General features: G+C 44.6%; 1 protein-coding gene across 1 annotated transcript in view; it reads right to left on the bottom strand.

Moving 5' to 3' along the window:
* Positions 1-24,482, bottom strand: part of LOC306978531 (thrombospondin-2-like) — a 29,487-nt gene extending 5,005 nt beyond the window's left edge. The window contains exons 1-18 of the mRNA XM_079577126.1: positions 24,466-24,482; positions 24,287-24,352; positions 18,558-18,676; positions 18,136-18,369; positions 16,291-16,384; positions 14,508-14,672; positions 10,373-10,549; positions 9,681-9,854; positions 9,012-9,142; positions 8,749-8,883; positions 8,319-8,537; positions 6,719-6,826; positions 6,474-6,633; positions 6,165-6,283; positions 4,507-4,741; positions 3,363-3,590; positions 1,211-1,341; positions 755-895 (exon numbers count right to left, since the gene is read on the bottom strand). Of these exons, the coding sequence (XP_079433252.1) occupies positions 755-895; positions 1,211-1,341; positions 3,363-3,590; positions 4,507-4,741; positions 6,165-6,283; positions 6,474-6,633; positions 6,719-6,826; positions 8,319-8,537; positions 8,749-8,883; positions 9,012-9,142; positions 9,681-9,854; positions 10,373-10,549; positions 14,508-14,672; positions 16,291-16,384; positions 18,136-18,369; positions 18,558-18,676; positions 24,287-24,352; positions 24,466-24,478 (2,649 nt within the window). The 5' untranslated portion in view covers positions 24,479-24,482. The remainder of the gene's footprint in view (positions 1-754; positions 896-1,210; positions 1,342-3,362; positions 3,591-4,506; positions 4,742-6,164; positions 6,284-6,473; positions 6,634-6,718; positions 6,827-8,318; positions 8,538-8,748; positions 8,884-9,011; positions 9,143-9,680; positions 9,855-10,372; positions 10,550-14,507; positions 14,673-16,290; positions 16,385-18,135; positions 18,370-18,557; positions 18,677-24,286; positions 24,353-24,465) is intronic.

The raw sequence follows: 24,482 nt of genomic DNA on the forward strand, positions 1-24,482 counted from the left end.
TGTTATTATTATTGGCCATAGGTGCCCTGGGCCCACAGAAGTGAGGGCCACATCTGTGCCATGGCCGCCGCACTCACACTGGCAAGTTTCCCTAAAGACAACAGCATAAACCAGTGAAAGCCTGTCCCCGCTCAACATGTTGTCCAAATTTAATCCTTGAAAGTCCAGTGAAATTTCAGAATCATTCTTTTAGGGAGCCCTGATCACAGATGTAAACCTATTGAGCATGTTTTTAGTTGGGGAACTATCTGGAGGAAATGTACACGGCACTATAGTGCAGCGGTTAACGCTCTTGCTTCACAGCAAGAAGGTCCCGGTTTCGATTCCCACCTGGACGGGGCCTTTCTGTGTGGAGTTTGCATGTTCTCCCCGTGTCTGAGTAGGTTTCCCCTACCACTAAAAACATGTACAATGTACAATGAATGCATGGTGGTGTTCAGACCCTGTCTGTGAAAGGTGCTATATAAATAAAGATCTTCTTCTTCTTCTACACAGGTACAGCAAGAACATTTAAAGGTGCATTATGCAACTTTTGCTGGGAAAAACAAAACAAAAAAACACTGACGGAAAGTAAATGAATGAAAGTAAAAAATGGGCTCTCTGAACTTGTCATTGCACAGAAAACACTTGAATTAAATGTCAACCTAACAGTAACAATGTGGATAGAAGCACGTCTTGGTTGAATATGACTTCATAACATCAACTTTATTGCACCATGGTTCATCAGTCCTAAATATATGTGCCCCAGTGATACCTGGTTTCTCGTGTTTCTGGTGTGCCACAGAGCATTTCTCAAATACTCCCCCGGTCCCGTGGTGGAGTTGACCAGTTTGATGGAGAGTCCCGCAGTGCCGAACGCTTTTGAAGGCCTCTCCTCCCAGTACGCCTGGGACACCTGCGCTCACCAAACAAAATCACAAAATCTGCTGAATAAACAAACACACATCCTGCTGAACGTGTATTTTTCTTGCCGTTAAATGTGCCTAAAGAAGCTAAAGCTGCCACTTTCCTTGTGCAAAGTTTGAGACAATAGATGCTAGGGATTTCGGCACTATCCTAATATAACCACTTCTACAATAATGAAGAGCAAACTGCTGGCTGTATTGGTTTGTTACCACCTTATGCATCCAAATTGGTCTGACCCTGAACCCCTGCTCGAATGAAATCCTTATAATGTGACCCGTCTGACCGAGTGAGGGGCAACACAGACCTGTTTCCACATGACCACGTAGAAGCGTCTGCTGGACTGATAGGCGAACACAACCCCCGCGTAGTCGTCGTCCCTGTCTGTGTTCACGTAAAAGGTCACGCTGAAGTCCACAGCGCTGAACCGGTGAAAACCTGGGGAATACGGTGTGTTGTCAATGTGTGTGTGGACTAACAAGAAATCAATCAGTTTGTTTTTGCTTTTTTCTCCAGAGAGTGAGGAGAAAGAGAGCGAGAGAGACAGATGCTTCTTTTGCCATAACACCATACAGGATCGATCCCCAGGCCAGGCGGGACTCCTCTGTGGAGTTTGCATGTGTCTGTGTAGGCTTCCTTCAGGTGCTCCATGTTCCCCTAAGCCTAAAATATGTACAATGGGGTCCGCTTGGTGGCCGGGATGAACGAGAGCGTGTTTGTGAGTTTGAGTGTAGCATAAAAAAAGCAATATATTTTGCCTCAAATACTAATGAATGATAAGTAACTGTGATCAGGTTACAGGTCTAACATAACTAAATAAAAAAAGAAAGATAAATGCAAATATCTGAAACTTTTCAGTGTGTATGGAAGTGCTGCTGGCCAAAAAGGCAATTTGATTTAGTTATGTAATTTCAAACTTTTAGAGAAGTATATTGATTTGTTTCTGCCTGCTAAAAGTCCATCGAAAGCTCTCTGTCATCCTCCAATTCTGCCCTGCGTTACCATGGGGATCACTTACGATATGTCAGTTTTAATAGGCTGATTGTTGCCATTTATTTATTTATTTATTATGTGGCACTAGATTGTAACCTTAGACTAATTCCTATGTGTGGTAATTCCTCTTGCTTCTATGTAATTAAGTAACAAAGGCAGGATAGAAGAGCAGGCTGTTACTCTGAGGTTCAGTTTTGTATTATTTGCATTAGAAAGGGATATTTCAGGATTTTTGACATAGGGCCTCGTTATCCAGAGTGTTGTTGATTTCTGGAAACATATATATCTTTAATTCAAGCAGTCCTTATATTTGCAGAGTTTAGTGGTGCTAGGCTAGTGCATGTCTATGGTAACCAGTAGCCTGCATTAAAAACAGTCTGACCCAAGCACAGATCACTTATAACACCAGACTAGCGATATAGATGTCTGTGTTGACTAAATATTTTTTTTAAATAAACCATTTTGCTTTTAAAAGAACTTATATTTGAGCAGCATCAGCTTCCTGGTTGCATTACTACACGTGGAATTCACAAAGGAGCTTTCTACAAATCAGATATGGCAACGTTTGGAGGACGACCCCATGATTTTGAATAGGTTTTTAATGCAGGCTACTAGTTACCATAGACATGCACTAGCCTAGCACTAGCCTAGCACCACTCAACTCTTCAAATATAAGGACTGCATGAATTATAAAAAAAAAACTAGCAAATGAGGCCCTATGTCAAAAATCCTGAAATTTCTCTTTAACCTCTTAACCCCCGCCAGAACGGAGCACATTTTCTCCAGTTCGGCTTCGCCCATATCTAAAACCTTCTTGAAAAAAAGCGCAGAAAACAAGGATGAAAATGCAACCAAAAAAAAGACCAAAAAGAGCAACAAAAACACAATAAACAAGTGACAAAAATAAGAGTAAAAATGGATGAAAAAGTAAAATAAGAGCCACAAAAAGTGACAAAAATGCAACAAAAAAGTGATAAAAACACAACTTAAAAAGTGACAAAAATATGGCGAAAACACAACAACAAAAAACCGTCAATAAACAAGGAAAAAAAGAGATGAAGAAAGCAAAGAAAAATGACAAAAAAACAGACAAAAAAAAGTGCTGAATGTGACAAAAAAAAGTTATGATCAGTTTTGTGGGCCTTAGCTTTCAAATGAGGCATTAATCCAGTCGAGAATCTTTTACATTTGGGTAAAACTGAACTTGAGAAAATGCTCTTGGTTAGGGCGGGGGATAAGAGGTTAACTTGTGCAGCTGTCAATTATAAGGCTATTATACCCACTAAAATATATTTTCCCACCAAAATCCATAATAAAGGCGTCTATTAATAATATTGATTAGTAAACTTCTAGCTCTGGAATGTATTCTTTCGTTGCAGAAAGGTAGATAAAAAGTCGAGGGACCTATACAGACCATGATCCTGTGATTCAGTGCAGCTAAATGGATCTCTCTGTTATGGATCTACCTAAAGCGATGCCCGGGTCGGAGTTGGCCGTCTGCAGCAGCTCTGTGCCCTGGCTCCTGATCAGCCACAGCGGGTCGGACTGCGTGGTGCCTTTCGGGTCCAACAAAACCACCTGGAACTTCCGGAAATCCGTGAAGCCGATCTCCTGATTCAACGGACAGACGTCTAACGCATCGGGAACACTGTCGTTGTCGAAGTCATCGAAACACGCGTCCCCGCTGCCGTCGCCTACAGGAAACAAACAAAACACGGGCAATAAACACAAGTTATCATAGCATAGCAAGAGTTAGCATAGCAATATAAAGTGTGCACTGCCAGACAGATTAAACTAGGTGAATGTGGATGATATTGTGATACTCGCGGGAGCCATAATGTTTGTATATTTGTACTGATTGCTTTAACAAGAGCATGGTTTTTTTGGTTCACTGAAGCAAGGATATGCACTCAGAGGTACTGCCTGTCCACAATCAATCTGTCATACCCTATATGTGATAAAGATTAGCCCTATGAGAAAGGTTTAGAGACAACTTTGTCTCTAAAAGGGACATGGCTGAGGAGGACGCTGACTTTAAATGTCGCTTTTATCTGATATTGTGTCCTTGGGCTATGCATCTCTTCCAGCATCTGATTGTTTTGGGGTTGATCGTAACAAAAATTGCGAGAAAGCTCTGTTATTTCATGGTTGTCGGAAGCCGTGGTTGTAAAATAGGAGTCTTCTTGTCTGTGAGAGTAGCTACTTAAATACTCTCTCACTATTCCAACCTTAATTAGTGCAACAACCTGTCTAACTGCATATAGTACGACTACTATTAACACACAGTATCCCATTGAGAAATAAACCGTGCCTTGCGGTTGACTCTGGCAGGCTGTTTGCCCAGTAGGAGGGGAGTATTCTGATCTGGAACTTTGTACTAGAGACCTTAAAGTGGCTGAACTTGCTAAAAAAACAACAACTCATTATTGGATTTGCCTACAGAGGATAACCAAGGTATAGTCGCATCATCTACCAACTCATGCGAGGACTGACAACACCCTGCATGGTTCACCAGAAAGGCGTCCATTGGGTTGCTTTCTGCACAAAACTATAATACATGAATACGACTACTACGATGTGCTTGTGATGTATTGTTGCCAAACTCCTGACCGTCGAAGTCCCTCTGGTCTCTGTTTGGCACCAGTCGGCAGTTGTCGCGGTCGTCGGGGACACCGTCGTCGTCGTCGTCGTGGTCGCAGGCGTCCCCGAGCCCGTCCTGGTCCTGGTCGGCCTGGTTGCTGTTGGAGACGTAGGGGCAGTTGTCCAGGGAGTTCTGAATCCCGTCCTCGTCGATGTCTCGGTTATCATCACACAGGTCCCCCACCAGGTCGCTGTCAAAGTCCAGCTGGAACACAGGGAATGCAATTGTAATCTTAGGCACTGTTGGTTTTGACTTGACGTCAACAGAGAATACTTATCGCTCTTTATATGGAAGAATCGGCAGACTTTAACGGTCAGACTGGAACAATGTCTTGAGTTCATGTCTTGGGGTCCCGAACTGATGCATAAACCTGCATAACACATCCATACTCCTGTCTGTTTATCATCTATTCCAGCGGTTCCCAAACTTTTCAGGCTTGAGCCCCAAAATCACTCAACAAACAACTCAAGACCCCCTTTTGTAAAAATGTAATTAACATTCATAGTAAGCTGCAAAACATATACAATCCAGTTTGGAAGCTGTGTTATTTGGCTTGATTTCACTAAAACATGCTGCACACCAAATTCAATGTCAGAAATATTAAAAAAAAAAGTCTCAAAATCATCTTGAGACCCCCAATTCAGTGTCCCGCAACCCCAGAGGGGATTCCAAGCTCCACTTTGGGAACCAGTGATCTATTCTACACCATCTCGGACAACATATTGTTTTTTATGCTAACACAGGGAAGGGTGTCCAGGATGCATTTTGTTTTTCCAGGATGGGAATAGCCACATTTGCATATTGATTCCGTAAAACTTGACTATCCTTAAAGGGGAGGTATTATGCAAAATCGACTTTTTCAAGCTTTATATCATGTTATTATGTCATACCCTCATTGAAAACATGCCTGAAGTGTTGCCTTGGCACATTCACGTATTTTTGAGTAATCTGGAGACGCCTCCGAGCTTTTGTCACCAGCCGAGTAACCAACCACTGCTCCTCAGCAGAACCCCCTCCCTGCTGATGCCACAGACAGAGTGTGGAGGGGGCGTGTCGGAAAGGGTCAGAGGTTCTTAAAGAGACAGAGGCCTATTTCAAGACATCTGCTACAGCCATTTTGAGAGAGCAATTTTATACAAGACAGTTATTCTAATTTACTGCATTTACAGACCAACAGAAGGTTTCGTCATCATTGTAGTGTGCTATAGACTGGTGCTATGTGATTGAAAAAAGCATAATAGCCCCTCTTTAAGATTAGGATTAGGGTCAGGTATATGGTTAGTTTAGATTAGTTTAACCAAACATTGTCTTGAGGAGGTGACGTCATGGTTGGAGCACCACTTATCATTGGCTGCTAATGTCTGGCCAATCAGGGAGCGACTGGCCTTTCCCATATTTATTTTATATTGTTGCAATCATATAGAAAAATTGCTGAAGTCAAACTTTAGGTTTTGGAGAAAATATACATGATAAAAAGAGATTCGGTAAAAGAGGTTTTAGCAATTTTGCAAGGAGGCAGACGGTATGTTGATTAGTCCTGGTTTAGTTCCATTATAGTAAAAAAAACATGTATGTAAAAGCACATATACATGAAACTCCTCATACACGATGTTGCTTAATTCCAGACCTGCCGGGGGTTGTGCAGCAGAGGGCAGTTGTCGCACTGGTCTCCCACTCCGTCCAAATCTGTGTCCCTCTGGTCTGTGTTGTAAATGAACGGACAGTTGTCTCGGTCATTCAGAACCTCTGCAAAAGAAAAAAGGAAAAGAATAGGCAATGGTTATATTTATGTGACGGAAGAAATGAGCACAGTGTCATTTAATCAAATAATTTACTTTTAGTCTTTGATAATGATATTTAGACAACCATCATGCAGTGAGGAGATGCAGAACTGGAGATTTCTGCCCCTGTGAAATCGCACAGTCCAGTTTCCTACCGTCTCCATCGATGTCTAGGCTGCACGCGTCGCCTTCTCCATCGTCGTTGGTGTCTGTCTGCAGGGGGTTGCTCTCAAACGGACAGTTATCGCACCTGTCCCCTACGCCATCCAGGTCGGAGTCGAACTGGCGAGGGTTATACACCAGGGGGCAGTTGTCCTGAATCAGACAAAGGAAAGTACAATATCACAGTTCGTTCACAAAGAGAGGGGAATGTTTTTGGTCCAAGAGTCCCAGTGCTCACCCTTTCATCGAGAATTTCATCATTATCATCGTCGCGATCACAGGCGTCTCCAAGTCCATCCTTGTCCCAGTCTTCCTGTCCAGAGTTAGGGATTGTCGGGCAATTGTCCTGTGGGTTATCACTTTGATCAGTAAAAGAAAGCAAACTATAACACAAGATTAAAAGCATTCATTTAGCCCTAATTTAATCACTTCATGACATATGTGTAATAATATTTTCTAATTAAGCTGAAAATATTAAAACACAGATGTCATGAAGTGATGTCATGTAAGTTTCTTCTTAATTTTCAGAGTCACAACATTGATGTGCAAATCAAACAACTATGAAGATATTTTTTTTTCCTCTTTAAAGCGATAGTCTGTAAGTTTAAATGCTTTACATATTTTATAGATTGTGCATAATTGACCGCCTGGGTCTGAAATTTGAGGTAACATAACAAATATTAAAAAAGAATACTTTTTCTAAAGTCCTTTGCTGATTTTAGCAACTGATGAGAATCCCCGGGATACCACTTTGACCAATGAGACAAGCTTTTCCTGTGAACCGACCTGACGGGTCCAATCAGGAGGGAGCGGGAGAAGCTTGAATGTTTACTTTCAAATTTCACTCTCACTTTGCAAACTTACTATCACTTTAAAGCAGTACTAAGTAACGTGTTTGCCTTAATAGATCATTTTCATAGTCCCTGTGGGGGTAATACAAGTGTTTATGGGATGATTGGGGGGTGTCTTTCATCTCCCCCTGGTGTTTCTGGCCAGAAAACCATGTTTGCAACTTGACTGCCACCGGACCGGAGCAACCAATACACACAAATGGAATCACGAAGAAGAAGCTAACATGCTAACGGGCAAAGCTAACTGCGGGCTAACGTCACTTTAAACAGTATTTACAGCCAAGTTTGAGTGAAAACAATTATTTCCATTGTATAATTGGATGTACAATATCCCTCTCTCCCTTCGCCTTTCCTGTCAGCGTAGTATTTACTCTCCAAGACAATTAATACGTTAAAAAATCGTAACTTGATACGACACCTGCAGTTGCGCTGATGGCCTCTAGGGGCAAGAGTTACTTAGTACTGCTTTAAAGGGGACTTTAAATGCTCAAAACTCCTCTTTTTTTTAGCAATTACCATGTTTTAATATCACATCGAAGCATAATTGGAGTAGTATTCTGCCTTATTCATGCAGGTTTGAGTAATCCTGTTGAGTTTGGTCTTTTCTTTTATTTCCTGGACTGTAGTGTTGGGTATATTGTAGTGTAAAAGACAGACCGGAAGTGTTTTTCATATTATTTCTCATAATTTCAACCATCACTGAACCCATTCTCAAACTGCGGCGTAGCTTCATGCTGTTGGTTAAAATTTGGCATTGTCTCAGGCCATTCTCACTGGCACCTGCAGAGGCTGCTCCAACCTCACTACGCGATGCAGACCTTTGGTGGTAAAGTGCCCTTTCCAGACGACATTTTAAGTGACACCATATATCAATTGCTAGGTGCCCATCAGCAACAAATGTGATTGGTGCACTATGAACATTTGGCCTGAGAACAGCATTTCACTGATGTCTAGTCTGCAAAGCTTCCATCTTAAACTCGGCGGTACCTTCTGGCAGTGGTAGGTTGCGTTCAGTTTGCAGGGCAGTCGTTGATTGGGCCATCCGTCCAGATCCAAGTCCTCTGCGCACAGGAAGCCGTCCCCAGCGAAGCCCACGGAGCACACGCATTTAAACAGCAGCTCAGACCCCAGCCCCAGGTAAACGCATTCAGCAAATTTATGGCACGAGTGAGTGTTGTCTTTGCAGGGATTATGAGGCTCACAAATCTAAAAAAAAACAACAACAAAGAGAATCAAAGTGAATCAATAAATATAAAAATACAATCTGCTATTTTGTGACAGCTGTTTAATAGACGGCCATAAGTAGCTTTTGTTTTGCCAAAATCAAACCAAATCTCTGACTCACTGATGAACCAGATCTCTCTCACTGATGGACTTCATCACCATTCATTTCCATTGATCAACTCAAAAAACTCACCTGTTTGTTGGTGTTTGCCTCCTCCCACCCCAATCCAAACGGCTGAGTGCCTTTGTACCGACGAGGACAGGGCAGACAGTAGTACCCTGGGTCAGTGTTAACGCATGCAGTCACACAAACACCCTCCACCTCACACTGAAGGGGGCAAGAAAAAAAGAAGGATGTAATTTTAATGTTCTGCCTATTGAGAAAAGTTTTAAAATATTGCTACTCTAAATGAAGGTCATGGAAACATTATTAGAAAACATGATTAGTCTCATGACCTCGTTTTCATCTTCACAGTGAGTCCCATTCCCTTTCAGACCCAGAGGGCAGAGGCCGCACTCCCACGACCCGCCAGGATGGGAGGTGCAGCTCACTCCGGGGAAACATGGTTTAGACTGTAAACAGACGTCTGTAAGCACATAAATGACGAAAATGTGAATACCAAAAGACTAATATCATGTACTGTACAGGTTTAAGCTGACCCACTGCCTATTGACTCTGTGCATAACTTCAAATCAAAACAACGCCACCCAAGAAGTGACTTCCTGTTTTGATCAAGCACACAAAAATAAAAGCTCCATCTTTTCATTTGTTTGGCAGTTCATTAGTTAATCTTTCTTTCTGCCTATTAACAGACAAAACTGACAAAATGATGTTCTTGTAATGTTGCAAGTACCTGCTGAACTAATCAATGAGATGAGCTGTGTGCTTTTATTTTGGTGTGCTGGATCGAAACAGGAAGTCACTTCTTGGGCGGCGTTATGATTTGAAGTTATGCAGTTGTCCATTCTGAAGCCCCATGCTTTGGGTTGCCAGATCCTAACAGGCATGAAACCCAACGCAACCCAACGTGTGAATCCTCCAGTTTTAAAAGTGAATACTGTAATATCGTTACAGCCAAAAAGAATATCTTTTCTCCCCGCTGTTTCAGACAGGCTGGCTCTTACCTATAGGACACGGCTGTGTGTTGCATGCTTCGTAATCCACAGAGTCTCCTGCGCAGGCTTTCCCCCCGTGAGCCGGGGCGGGGTTAGAGCACGCCCTGTGTCTGCTGGACAGCCCCCCTCCGCATGAGTGGGAGCAGAGCGACCACTCGGACCAGCCACTCCAGCCTCCCGCAACTGCATTTACAAAGCAATACGGCCATTCAAATGTACTAATGTCAGACGAAAACCAGTTATTTTGCCACTCTTTGTTTTCTTTGGTCAAGTATAGCAATTTACGAGGCTGCCGGTCAATACTTAAGTCTATTTTTAGATTGAGTTCTTTCACCTGGTTTCTTTGGGTATAAAGGGGGTTTCCAAGTGCAAGCTATTGAGATGTCCAAGATAAATGCAATGCTTGAAATAAAGAAATAACATACAGGCGTGACATGACTTTAATTTGAGCTGGACATTTGTGTGAAGAAAAACATTGGGTTGATCAAGAACTCGTCCAGAACAGACACTTAAGCAAAGCCAGTGTTGACAGAGTAGATTTGCCTGTGAGCCAATGCTGTTTCTTGACAGACACTTCGAGGGTCAGCAGCTCTCATTACATCTAACACAATTACTATTGTTTATTCACACGAAGGAATAGTATTCAGCACATATATATATGTTCAGATTTCCCTTGGATTCTGGTGCATGTATGGACTCACTTGGACACAGTTGCTTGGTGCAGGGTTGGCTCTCCCTCTCCGCCCCGCCGCACCCTCGGCCCCCCTTCTGCGGAGCGGGGCTGTCACAGAGATGCACCCGAGTCGTGCTCCCCTCCCCACAGGAGACAGAGCAGGCCGACCAAGGAGACCAGTGGCCCCAGCTGCCGTCCAAGCGCACTGCACCGGGAGCAGAGGGAACAGGACGGGTGAGGAGTGAAGCAGCATCAACAATTGTGTTGATGCTGCTTGTGTAATTGTGTAGTAGGAGTAGTAGTAGTAATAATAGCAGTATTAGTGGTAGTGACAGTAATTGAAGTATAGAAGCCAACTAGAGAGACCATCAAAATGTCTTTTCGACAGAGCAAAAGGAGTGTAATGTGCTGCAGTATTAGCAGTAGCAATAAAAGAATAGTAGGAGTAATAGGCTATATGCACAGTTTCCCCACGTGACGTCTTCCTGGACAGTCAGCCAGACGCTGGACTTCCTGTCAGCGATCGTTTACATTCACAATTAGCAGGTTCCCACACAAATATAGAGATAGCTCAGGATCTGGTTAAGGACAACGAGTTACTGATGGACAGTCACAGCAACGTATCACAAACATCATGTTCGCTGTGAATCCAGCACCCAAAGGAAACGCCAGCTGTTGTAAGATAGCTTTTATCTTAGAGCTAAAGGCTAGTGTTGAAAAATGATAATATAACATGTAAACAAGTAAATATTATTTAAACTACTAACAGGACGATTGTTTTTTGGGCAGGCTCGGTCAAAACTTTGCGCTAGTTTTATTTTGTATTTTGTTAGCCGCGTTAGCCTCAAGACCAAAACATCCACCGTTATGAAGTCGTTATGTCTCATGTAATATTTTTTAACCTGCTCCAGTCACATCTTTTACTCGCTGTCCTTTACCTAGTCTTAAGCTATCGCTTCATTTCTGTGGGACCTGCTCATTTTTAATGGGAAGGGATAACGGACAGGAAGGACAGCGTCTGGCTGACTGTCCAGGCGGAAATCACGTGGGGTCACTGTGCATATAGCCCATAGCAGACATAGAAATGAAACAGTTGCCACAATATAACACACAAAAAAACATTTTTTTATTTAAAGGAATAGGCCACCGTTTTTACATACTGAGATATACTTACCTCACTTTAGCCGAGTTAATATATCTAATATATAATATTTAGTTAAAATATAGTTTTGCTCTAATATATAGGAGCAAAACGTCCGCGCAGTAACTCCTAAAGACTTCCCCCGCTCACTTCTGTCAATAACCTTTAGGAGTTACTGCGCGGACGTTTTGCTCCTCGTATCATTACGCCTCACAATATAGTACCCCTTTTTATCTGCTTATAAAATCGACATGTTACATTTCTGTGTAAATATACTTCGCATGAAAACACTTCACGTAACTTTATTTAAATAGGGAACACGTGGAAGAGCTTGGTAGCTTCTATCGTGAGCTTTTTTGGAGCTATGTGATATGTGGGAGAGGCTGCGTATGTGCTCCGTTTGCCTGGCAGAGCGCACGGACAAAGACCAGACGGGGATATATTAACTCGGCTAAAGTGAGGCAAGAGCATATCTCAGTATGGAAAAACGGTGGCCTATTCCTTTAAGGCGAGACACTGCAGGTGAATAGGGAAAATTTTGACTTTATTCATATCAATTTGAAACTTTTGCTGAACATTACATATGAGAAAAAAATGTATTGCATGTTTCAAAGTCATTTTATGTTTTCATATAAAAATAAGGCAAGGCAAGTTTATTTGTAGAGCACAATTCATACACAAGGCAATTCAAAGTGCTTCGCTATAAGGCGATTTATGCCTAAAAATGCCCAGAATTTCCCCTCTGAATAACGGATTGAGCCAGATTCAAATTTATGGTTTTGTTTTGTTGACCAATGAGTTATTAAGACTTTTTCAGAGGGAATTTTGGATATCTTAATGAGCAGTTTTTTAGTGGCAAATGTGTAAAATTTGAAATTTCGCCTTGTTTTTTGACATTTAAAACTGACTGAATCAGGCAAGGAATTAGATCTTAAAAAAATGAGAGATAATGAGAGAAAAATGCCCTTTGAGAAAATGGCCCTTGAAATTCCGATTTCCCTTATAAATCTATGGAGTAATAGAATAGAGTGCAATATTGCCTGTAGTGGCTCCACTTAAAGGGACTAGATGAAAGATGGACCTTTTTATACTCACTACTGCCGCCTCAGGTTTTACGCGTAACTGCAGCTTCTATATTAAAGAGGGGGTATTATGCTTTTTTCAATCCCATAGCACCAGCCTATATCACACTACAATGATGACCAAACCTTCTGTTGGTCTGTAAATGCAGTAAATTAGGATAACTGCCTTGTATGAAATTGCTCTCTCAAAATGGCTGCAGCGAATGTCTTGAAATAGGCCTCTGTCTCTTTAAGAACCTCTGACCCTTTCCGACACGCCCCCTCCACACGCTGTCTGTGGCATCAGTGGGGAGGGGGTTCTGCTGAGGGGCAGTGGTTGGTTACTCGGCTGGTGACGAAAGCTCGGAGGCGTCTCCAGGAGGTGGGGGCGTTCCTAGAAGGACTCAGGCAAACCTATCCCTAAAATGGCTGCCATCAGAGTTTTTACAGATTACTCAAAAATACGTGCCAAGGCGACACTTCAGGCATGTTTTTAATGAGGGTATGACATAATAACATGATGTAAAGCTTGCAAAAGTCGATTTAGCATAACACCCCCCCTTTAAGTGCAACTTTTTAAGTGAGTGCAGGATTTTAGAGGCAGTTGTGGTGAACAGCTCTGGGCTCATTCACATTAGGACATGTAGGGGGAGGAAAATACTTAGTTTTAACATTTTTAAACTCTGTATAGTCCCTTTAAGTAGTCATAGTTTCATAATGACGATTGTATAAAGTGGACTCCTATGTGACTTGGTAAGAGGCAGATAGATCTTGTACAAATAACATGTGCCCTGAAGTTATAGCATTTGCTGCTGAGTGGATCAAGTGCACTTCGTTTAGCCTCAAAACAACAAATCACAAATCCTTAATATTTAGTCTTGAAAAATGCGATGTGTGTTTATAAGTCTGCAGCAAATGTCGGCAAATGACACCTGCCTTCTCGTCAGTACTGCCATGTGACTGTTCAATTTGGCTCAAACCTCTGCTTTGCTTTTTAAACATGGATTCTTGGGCATCTCACAAATTCATCACAAGTTATCCCTAATAGCAACGAACATGAAAGTAATGAGGTGAATTGCAGTAACCTCAGTAGTTAGCAATAGTGCTGTTAGTGGAGAGGTAGAGATCATATTAGAAACAGAAGTACTAGTCGCAGCAGTAAAAGTCATAGTAATTATTAGCAGGTGAGTTGCAATAGTACTGGTAGTAGCAGTAGTAGTAGCAGTAGTAGCAGAAGCACAGTAACTCAAGGAAATCCCATGGCCCCAGCTCTTGTCAAACGCACATTCACCGTAGAACCTCGACAAGCTGATAGCGAATGGAAAATCCCCACAAGCCAAGGAGCCGTCAGTGGGCCTTCACTTCAATGTGGTTTTAATAACGATCCCTATCTCTCTCTCAGTGCGTTTGCCAGTCACGGGTTTGGGTTCTCGGAGGAGCACTACATTTTGTTCCATGTTTTATTGGCGTGAATGTGATCCGGACACGAGGAGACATGCGACATGACGTCTCACTTTTATAGCCGCACTCCAGCGACGTACGGCAGCAACAGTGGTGAGATTTAGCGCTTGGAGTAATCGTGGCAGAAGCGGTAGTAGTGGCAGTATTTCAGTCAAACAGGGGGGACAGTGATTAAAGATGAAATAGAGCGCACAACGCATGCTGGGTTAGTGGTTATAATCCAACTCCAGGTCATGCTGCCATTGTTATATATAGGCAATATAAATCCAAGCTATTACTATTATTATTACTATTATGAGTGTAGTAGTAGAACACACATGTAGAAAAACTAAACTAATCTGCAGAGCTCCTGGTCTCCTGAGCTGAAACAGGACCTAGATCTGGGGGCTTTAAGAATGGAGATTGCATTGAAACACACTGCTTTTGCTTTGTGTTAATGTTCTTATTTTTATTCAAGTGTCGTAAGTACAGGTGGTAATGTATGTGTCATTGCGCCTTACTTTTGCGATCACACTTGACCAGCATGCAGCTGCGTGTTTGTACGGACGGCCCGGAGCAGGTGGAGCTGATGCCGTTACAAGAGCGCCCCCTCTGTTGGCCCCCGCGGCCGCAGGACACGGAGCAGTGAGTCCACTCGGACCAGGGCGTCCAGCCGTCCTCGGTATCTGTACAGGCAAAAATGTATTTCAAATGTATTACAAAATCTCTTCTTTTTTTTCCTAGATCGGTGTATTAACAGAAGCATGGCGCTTGGGAACCAATATGTTTCCAACAGGGTGATGCAATGTGGTGTAATGCCATGATTGAGTCTTGACTATTACAATCTACCTCCAGGTAAAGGCACCAATGTCAAATCAGATTTTCCCCCGGTAGATTCTTAAAGATAACTGTTTCGGGAACCAGTGAGTGAGTAAGACTTAGAATATGAGTAAATGTGGAAACAATTTGACTTTAGATTTTATACAGCTTACTGTCTGGTCCCTCATGTGCTCATTAAGTGCAGAAACTTAAAGTCACACTGCCAAATATTTCCAGTTATATGTTGCTATGTCATAACATCAACTGAACTACCGTAAAGCTCTGATAAAACAAAACGTCTGCTATTATTATTTGTTGCAAAATGTTATCAAAATAAAGCATTTGGAAAGGGACATCATGTACTTGAACCGCTTGTTTGTCCAAGCAAAACAGTAACATCTCCATGGAGACAAGCTGGTGATGTCCTGCTCCAAGGAAAGTTACCAGTCAGGTCTTCGGAAGATTAATGCATTTTTAGAGGTAGGGATGGGCGGCCCGGTTGCCGAGGCCAAACACACTGGAGACGTATCGTATAATGCTTAACGTACGCGTGGAAAAATAGGATTGGTTAGATTTTGAGGAAAGCATCTTGTGCGTTGCCCCTGGGGCGCGTTATGCACAGCTCAGTGTGGCCGCTCCAATTCACCTTGAATGAAATCTATGTCAAAAAGGCAATGCGTTTACACAGAGCAGGGTCAGTGTGTCTGGGGTCTGAGCCGCTCGCTAACTTGCCTCGCAGTCTGGATGGGTTTCATCCCGGGTTCTCCGATTTACCCCATCAACCAAAAACATGCACAATACGTTAATCCTCCAGCCAGGTGATTCTGACCATCAGCCTGGCTCGACATCTGGAGATAGGTCCCGGGGCGCGGCACTATCATCGCCCACTGCTCCTGATGGGTCGCCCCAGAGCATCAAAGGATGGGCCAAATACTGAGGACACCTTAACCATACCTTAGTATCGATATAACACTGTGCAGTGTGCCATATTTTATGTGCTACTGCATTTTATAACTGGACAACTGTTGATTATGTTTTTAGGGAGACAATGTACACCTGTCCAGGGACAACAGATGAAAAACAGCCTTCTTGGCTAATTCTGGTGCATTTACAGAAATGTTCATTAATGTGCAATGTCCCTGTCAAATAAACTAATAAAAAAAAAAAAAAAGAGATACCAAACGGCTACTTTTAAGTAGTTCTTACTTCATCAACCAGGTAAAAAGTATAGACTAATTCTAGTACTAATTATTATGTAAAAAGTAAGTGAGGCAGGATTGCTCAGAGAACTGAGCTCTCCATATCATTCTTGTATCGGTATAGTATATCGAATTTAAAAAATGTGGTATCGCCCATCACTTTTACTAAATTAGAGCCTGTATTTCATTTGAATTATTGTTCCGTAGATTCGAATGTTGTACCGTATGGCTTAAATAAAGATACACTGATGTCCAAAGTCTAGTTCTCAAAATGGTTTCATCTTACCGAGACAGACGGGGCAGCACTTGTTGTCTATAAAGGTGGGGCTGATGCAGGAGACCGGGGGACACTCCTCTTGCTGGCACACCACCTTCCCATCCTGCCAAACAAAACAACACGTCTCAAACACTCGTTTAACTGCAGGAGTAATTAATATCTGCTCACTCAGAGCCTGTTACGGCGGTGCAGATGTTCTGCTAAGCGACTTTTCCCTTCCAGAGGTTTGTAATGGCAATGAGTTTCCTGACAAATAATGATGACACGACGACAAAGAAAAACAGCTACGGTTGGAAAGGAATGGTTGTAATTAAAATTATGAGTAGAATTTAATTGTGTGATTTCCGCAGATGGTTGGCAATGAAGATTAAAGTGCATACGACAGGTTTTCATGTTTTTCTAATAATTACTCAGTTTGATGGGAGAATGTCGCCGGTAAGTGCATTAATCATAGTCTTACAGTCAAATGGCAATTTTATGGATTCAATTGAAAAAAAAGGTTATTTATATATGTTTTTTTTTATTCTAGGTGGAGTTTGCAAGTTTTTTCGAGTGCTTTGGCTTCCCTGGCCACTTAGGAACATATACAATAGGGTCCTTTCTGGGGCCAGGATGAATGAGAGCGCAAGTGGATGGAAATAGGACCAAAGCTACAACTGAGCATAGTGTTTTTTTTGTTCGTTTTGTTTTTTGCATCATCGCGATGCAAATATTTTTATATTTGAATATTTGAGGTTCAGCTGATTTGTACTGCAGAGAGTCCGTACTAATCATGAAGGACCCAGGTCATCTGAGAGCTACAAATGTCTTCTTCTGAAACACTGAAGAGGCACCAAGAGCCCCTACACCTGCAGTACAGCGGAGGTGCCACAAGAGGAGCTACACAAAACAAAAAAGGGACAAACAAGGAGAAGATGACTGTGGTGGAAAAGAGGGAGCAGAGGAAGCTGTACAGGAGTAAGAGGACGGAGGAGGTGGAGGAGCTGACCAGTGCAGGACACCACGCTCTGACACAGGGACAAACCCAGGAGGCGTTTATCGAGGAGCCATACAAGTTTCCTCCGGGTACTTCGGTTTTACCTACCTCTAAAAACATGGTGGTCAGGTTTATGAACAGGAGTCTCGTGAGTGTCTAGCGCTGTTCTGAGCAAATAAACAAACAAACTAACCCTTTAAAAAAATTAATGAATAAAGTTTGTTTCTTTGGTTTTTTAATATTCAAAGACACCAAAATGTACAAAACTTTGATAAACTCAAGAACAAGAACTTTGTTTTGAACAAACTTTGGGAAGAGTCAACACCAGCAGGGAATAATTATCTGGCTCTCAAAATATTTACTGACCAATAAATGAAAATAACCAGTGCACCGGACCTTATTAGAAAATAGCTAAATAGCTTTTTCCCCCTTCAGACCCAACTGTTTAATAAAAATAGATTTTTAACTATTTTGCATTCTGCAATGCGATGTGAGCTGATTATATGCTACATGTTACTATACGTTATTTAACCTACTGTATATTAAAGGGGCTATACATACAGAGTTTAAAAATGTTACAATTAAGTATTTTCCTCCCTCTACATGTTCCAGCCATGTCCTAATGTGTTGAATGAGCTCAGACCTGTTCACCACAACTGCCTCTAAAATCCGGCACTGTCACTCAAAAAGGTGTTAATTCGGGTCCGAAGTGCCGTCATGCACAAGCTTAATATAGAAGCTGCAGTTACGCGTAAGACCTGAGGTGGCAGTAGTGACCATAAAAATGACCAACTTGCATCTAGTCCCTTTAATGTTTAATAATAATGTTCTATAATCAATCATCTATACTGTGTCAAACAAGTATGAAAAGGTGGTACCGTGCAGCCACAGTAGGTGCAGGGGTCGGGGTCCCACTCCTCTCCTTGGACATAGACTCTCCCGTCCTTCAAACAGACGTCGTCCCAGTGCAAACGTCCATCCGTGTCGTTGGAGACCAGGTTACTGACATTATGGGGGTCTGTGCTGTGTGTTTTATTCAAGCTTCTGAGGCTGGAGGGAGAGGTTGTGTTCAGCTCTGCCAAAGTGAGGCGCATTTCTTCATTTTCCTTGGACTGAAATATCAAAATATTAAGAAATTGGTTGGTGACTGTTTCTAAAAAGTAAGAATCTAACAACAAACTATTCGCAGTAAAAAAAACTTTTCAAAACGCCAACGGGACATTCAATCTTTCCTGTATAAGAGAATAATTTGAGCCCTTCTTCCACCTTTGATTTCAGCACATTTTCCTTCCTGACTCACCACTCGCTCCAGGTCCTCGAGCAGGTTGGTGGTGACCAGTCTGAGTCCGTGGATCTCAGTGAGGAGTCCGAGCAGGTCGTCGCAGGGCTGTCTGCAGACCTCCGCTGCCCCCTGCGCTCCTGGGCAAACACAGTGGTCAGCACAGTTCATAAACAAACAAAAGTTTCACTATTCTTGCAGAAGTGCTAGATACTGGATATAATTCTGGATGTAGGACTGGTGACTTGCAGGAGGTAATACTTTGAACAACTGTCAGTACTATTAAATTAAAAAAAAGTTCAACAGTACTCAATCACATCAACTCAGGTACATGCAATTGTGTTTTTGAAATACCCATACTACAGTAAAATTTAAGTTAGTCCCCAACTGAATAAGTGGCAAAGCTTCATGTTGACACATTTAGGTGTGTACTTTATCTATTCTTTATTGTGTGTTCTTATAAGAACACACAATAAAGGAATTAATAGGAATATAATAGGAAATATATTTTAAAAATCTAATATATTGTGTTCTGTGTGTAGGATTACTAAAATAAAAATCAGACTCATATCTTTTTAGTGGTAGGACTCAGTGATGGGGTTTATTATTATTATCTTTGCGCCATTTATTTCGGAGTTGTATTTATTTTTAGAGGTGTTTTTAGAGGTGCCTTTGTATTTTCCTCCATTTGAACTCATTTTACAACCCCATGAACTGCTACCTTAACGTGGTGGGGTTGTTTGAGTGCCCGAATGATCCGAGGAGCTATGTTGTCTGGGGCTTTATGCCCCTGGTAGGGTCTCCCATGGCAAACAGGTCCGAGGTGACGGGTCAGACGAAGAGCAGTTCAGAAGACCCCAATGGACGTACGACATTCAAGGACCGTGACGTCGCCCGGCATGGCGCAGCCGGGGCCCCACCCTGGAGCCAGACCTGGGGTTGGGGCCCGAACGCGAGCGTCTGGTGGCCGGGTCTCTGCCCACGGGGCCCGGCCGGGCCCAGCCCGAAGGGACGACGTGGGCCCGCCCTCCTGTGGACCCACCACCCGCAGAGGGATCCGTAGGGGTCGGGTGCGGAGAGGACTGGGTGGCAGTCAGAGGCAGGTGCCTCGACGACCTGGTCCGCATGCGCAGCTTCTGGCGTTCGGGACATGGAACGTCACCTCGCTGGGGGGGAAGGAGCCTGAGCTTGTGCGGGAGGTTGAGAGATACCGACTAGATATAGTCGGGCTCACCTCCACGCACAGCTTGGGTTCCGGATCCCAACTCCTGGAGAGAGGCTGGACTCTCCATTTTTCTGGAGTTGCCCGCGGGGAGAGGCGGCGGGCTGGGGTGGGTTTGCTCATATCCCCCCAGCTCAGCCGCCACGTGTTGGAGTTCACCCCGGTGGACGAGAGGGTCGCGTCCCTACGCCTTCGGGTCGGGGACAGGTCTCTCACCGTTGTTTCGGCCTACGGGCCCAACATCGGTGCAGAGTACCCGGCCTTCTTGGAGTCCCTGGGAGGGGTACTAGATAGTGCTCCGACTGGGGACTCCATTGTTCTGCTGGGGGACTTCAACGCCCACGTGGGTAACGACAGTGAGACCTGGGAGGGGGTGATTGGGAAGAACGGCCTCCCCGATCTGAACCCGAGTGGTGTTCTGTTATTGGACTTCTGTGCTAGTCACAGTTTGTCCATAACGAACACCATGTTCGAGCACAAGGGTGTCCATAAGTGCACGTGGCACCAGGACACCCTAGGCAGGAGGTCGATGATCGACTTTGTAGTTGTGTCGTCTGACCTCCGGCCGCGTGTCTCGGACACTCGGGTGAAGAGAGGGGCTGAGCTGTCAACTGATCACCACCTGGTGGTGAGCTGGATCCGCTGGCAGGGGAGGAAGCCGGTCAGACCTGGCAGGCCCAAGCGTGTTGTGAGGGTCTGCTGGGAACGTCTGGCGGATCCCTCTGTCAGTGGGGTCTTCAACTCCCACCTCCGGAAGAGCTTCTCCCAGATTCCGGGGGAGGCGGGGGACATGGAGTCAGAGTGGACTCTGTTCTCCTCCTCCATTGTCGATGCGGCTGCTCGTAGTTGTGGCCGTAAGGTCTCTGGTGCCTGTCGCGGCGGCAATCCCCGAACCCGGTGGTGGCGCCCGGAAGTAAGGGATGCCGTCAAGCTGAAGAAGGAGTCCTACCTGGCCTTGTTGGCTTGTGGGACTCCTGAGGCAGCTGAGAGGTACCGGCAGGCCAAGCGTGCTGCAGCTCGTGCGGTCGCGGAGGCTAAAACTCGGGTCTGGGAGGAGTTCGGGGAGGCCATGGAGGAAGACTATCGGTCGGCCTCGAAGAGATTCTGGCAAACCATCCGGCGCCTCAGGAGGGGGAAGCAGTGCTTCACCAACACTGTTTACAGTGCGGGTGGGGAGCTGCTGACCTCGACTGGGGATGTCGTCGGGCGGTGGAAGGAGTACTTCGAGGACCTCCTCAACCCCGTCGTCACGTCTTCCAATGAGGAAGCAGAGGCTGGGGACTCGGAGGTGGGCTCGCCCATCACCGGGGCTGAAGTCACCAAGGTGGTGAGAAAGCTCCTTGGTGGCAAGGCTCCGGGGGTGGATGAGATTCGCCCTGAGTACCTTAAGTCTCTGGATGTTGTAGGACTGTCTTGGCTGACACGTCTCTGCAACATCGCGTGGCGGTCGGGGACAGTGCCCCTGGATTGGCAGACTGGGGTGGTGGTCCCTCTCTTTAAAAAGGGGGATCGGAGGGTGTGTTCCAATTACAGAGGAATCACCCTCCTTAGCCTCCCCGGTAAGGTCTATTCCGGGGTGCTGGAGAGGAGGATCCGGCCGATAGTTGAACCTCGGATCCAGGAGGAACAATGCGGTTTTCGTCCTGGTCGTGGCACACTGGACCAACTCTATACCCTTCATCGGGTACTCGAGGGTTCGTGGGAGTTCGCCCAACCAGTCCACATGTGTTTTGTGGATCTGGAGAAAGCGTTCGACCGCGTCCCTCGTGGTGCCCTGTGGGAGGTGCTCCGGGAGTATGGGGTCCGGGGCCCTCTGCTAAGGGCTGTCCGTTCCCTGTATGACCGCAGCAGGAGCTTGGTTCGCATTGCCGGCAGTAAGTCAAACCTGTTCCCGGTGCGTGTTGGTCTCCGCCAGGGCTGCCCTTTGTCACCGGTTCTGTTCATTACTTTTATGGACAGAATTTCTAGGCGCAGCCAGGGGCCGGAGGGTGTCCGGTTTGGGAGCCTCAGAGTCTCATCTCTGCTGTTTGCGGACGATGTTGTTCTGATGGCTTCAACGAACCAGGACCTTCAGCACACACTGGGGCTGTTTGCAGCCGAGTGTGTAGCGGCCGGGATGAGGATCAGCACCTCCAAATCCGAGGCCATGGTTCTCCACCGGAAAAAGGTGGTTTCCCCTCTTCAGGTCGGTGGGGAGTCCTTGCCTCAAGTGGAGGAGTTCAAGTATCTCGGGGTCTTGTTCACGAGTGAGGGACGGATGGAGCGTGAGATCGATAGACGGATCGGTGCAGCGTCAGCAGTGATGCGGTCGCTGTATCGGTCTGTCGTGGTGAAGAGGGAGCTGAGTCGGAGGGCAAAGCTCTCGATTTACCGATCGATCTACGTTCCCACCCTCACCTATGGTCATGAGATTTGGGTAATGACCGAAAGGACAAGATCGCGAATACAAGCGGCCGAAATGAGTTTCCTTCGCAGGGTGGCTGGGCGCACCCTCCGAGATCAGGTGAGGAGCTCAGTTACCCGGGAGGAGCTCGGAGTAGAGTCGCTGCTCCTTCACGTCGAAAGGAGCCAGCTGAGGTGGCTCGGGCATCTGTTTCGGATGCCTCCTGGTCGCCTCCCGCGGGAGGTGTTCCAGGCATGTCCTAGTGGGACAAGGCCTCGTGGAAGGCCCAGGACACGGTGGTGGGACTATGTCTCCGAGCTGGCCTGGTGTCGCCTCGGGGTCCCCCCAGAACAGCTGGAGGAGGTGTGTGGGGATCGGGAAGTTTGGGCATCTCTGCTGAGACTGCTGCCCCCGCGACCCGGCCCCGGATAAAGCGGAAGAAAATGGATGGATGGATGGATGAACTCATTTTAAGTGGAGATGGTGAAGTGAAGTGGTTCATGTGGCTTGAATGCATGAATACAGATTATTATACGAGCAACATACTACAACCTTTTTTGTTTGTTTTTAGGTCTTAGGTTTAGAGCCTTTATTTTGAAATGTATGCACAAATATGACAATTTATTGATAATCTTCAATACCTTCTACATTTTTTACTGTAGTGGCACCAAATTTACACTACTGTAAACAAGTTTGACAGTAAAATTGCTTCTGGCTTTAAGTGGTGCTTGGGAAACTGGAATTGATGAATATTTTTAATCACATTAACCCCCTTAACTCTAGCTTTACCCAAGTCTTTGAGCCTATAGGCCAGTGTAACGCCTCATTTGAAAGCTAAGACCTACAAAACTGAGCTATATTGATCTTTTCTCGCGCGTTGTTGCCGCGTTGTCGTCCCTTTTTTTTTGGTATTTTAGTCCATTGCTATTTTGTTGGGTTTTCGTCACATTTTTGCCATATTTTCATTGCATTTAGTCTTTTTGATGGTCTTCTGTGGCTTTTTTTGTCAAGTTTTTGTTGCTCTTTTGTTGCATTTTCATCCTCGTTTTCGACCGCCATTGGTTGCTATTTTGACTAAAGCCCAAACTGGAGAAAATGTGCTCGATTCAGGTGGAGGTTAAGGGGTTAAACCTCAAAAAGTCCCACCCCTAATTATGTTTTTATTTAAAGCAGAACTAAGTAACTCATGCCCCTAGAGGCCATAAGTGTCACTGCAGGTGTTGTAGCATGTTACGTTTTTTTGCTAATTAATTGTCCGTGAGAGTAAATACTACGCTGACAGAAAAGTGGGATAATTGTTTTTTTTTTCATCTCCCCCTGGTGTCTCTGGCCAGAAAACTTTCCTGCCACCGGACCGGAGCAACCAATACACACTAATAGAATCAGGAAGAAGACGCTAACAGGCTAACGGGCAAAGCTAAATGTGGGCTAGCACCACTTAAACAGTATTTACAGCCAAATTTGAGTGAAAAAGTTATTTCCACTGTGTAATTGGATGTACAATATCCCTCTCTCCCTCTGTCTTTTCTGTCAGCGCAGTGTTTACTCTCACGGGCAATTAATAAGTTAAAAAAAACGCAACTAGCTACGACACCTGCAGTTGCACTTATGGTCTCTAGGGGCATGAGATACTTAGTACTGCTTTAAATGGCGTGAGCTCGCAGGTAGCTTTGCCCGTTAGGCTGGTAGCTTCTTCTTCATGATTCCATTACTGTGTACTGGGTCTCCGGGTCGGAGCAGGAAAAGCTGCAAGGGTGGTTTTCTGGCCAGAGACACCAGGGGGAGATGAAAGACCCCCCCCCCAATCATCCCATTAACACTTGTATTACCCCCAGACAGACTACGAAAAGGATGTATTAAGGTAAACAAGTTACTTAAACATATGTAAAATTATGTCATTCTTCCATTTGGCAGTTTTGGACACTCTATCCACTTTTACCCCATTTCAGTGTCCAAGATACATCCAAGACGCAGATTTGCTTGCAGGGTCCAAGGTAGACAATTAGAAATGGAAAAAAGATCTGCACAGCCGATAGCTCCCAGGAAAAGAAGAAGGGGAAAAAAAAGAAATTCCAAGCACCGTTTGTTCACCTATGCCTCAGCCACCGGAGTCTATATGCACCGCGCGTGCGTCCATGCATGTACCTGCTATAACAGCTGCTCCGTAGAAGACCAATAAAATCCAGGGGGAACCAATCGCCGCTGTCATTCCTGTCAGCACACAAACCATACTGTGAAATAATGCAACTTTACATTCCCCGGAAAGTTCGACTCCTGCCAGAAAAACAAAAAAAAATGCCCAAAAATGATTCAAAATGACATACCTGTTTGCTCCATTGGC

This window comes from Gobius niger, assembly GCF_951799975.1.
Source record: "Gobius niger genome assembly, chromosome: 19".
NCBI classification, from domain to species: domain Eukaryota; kingdom Metazoa; phylum Chordata; class Actinopteri; order Gobiiformes; family Gobiidae; genus Gobius; species Gobius niger.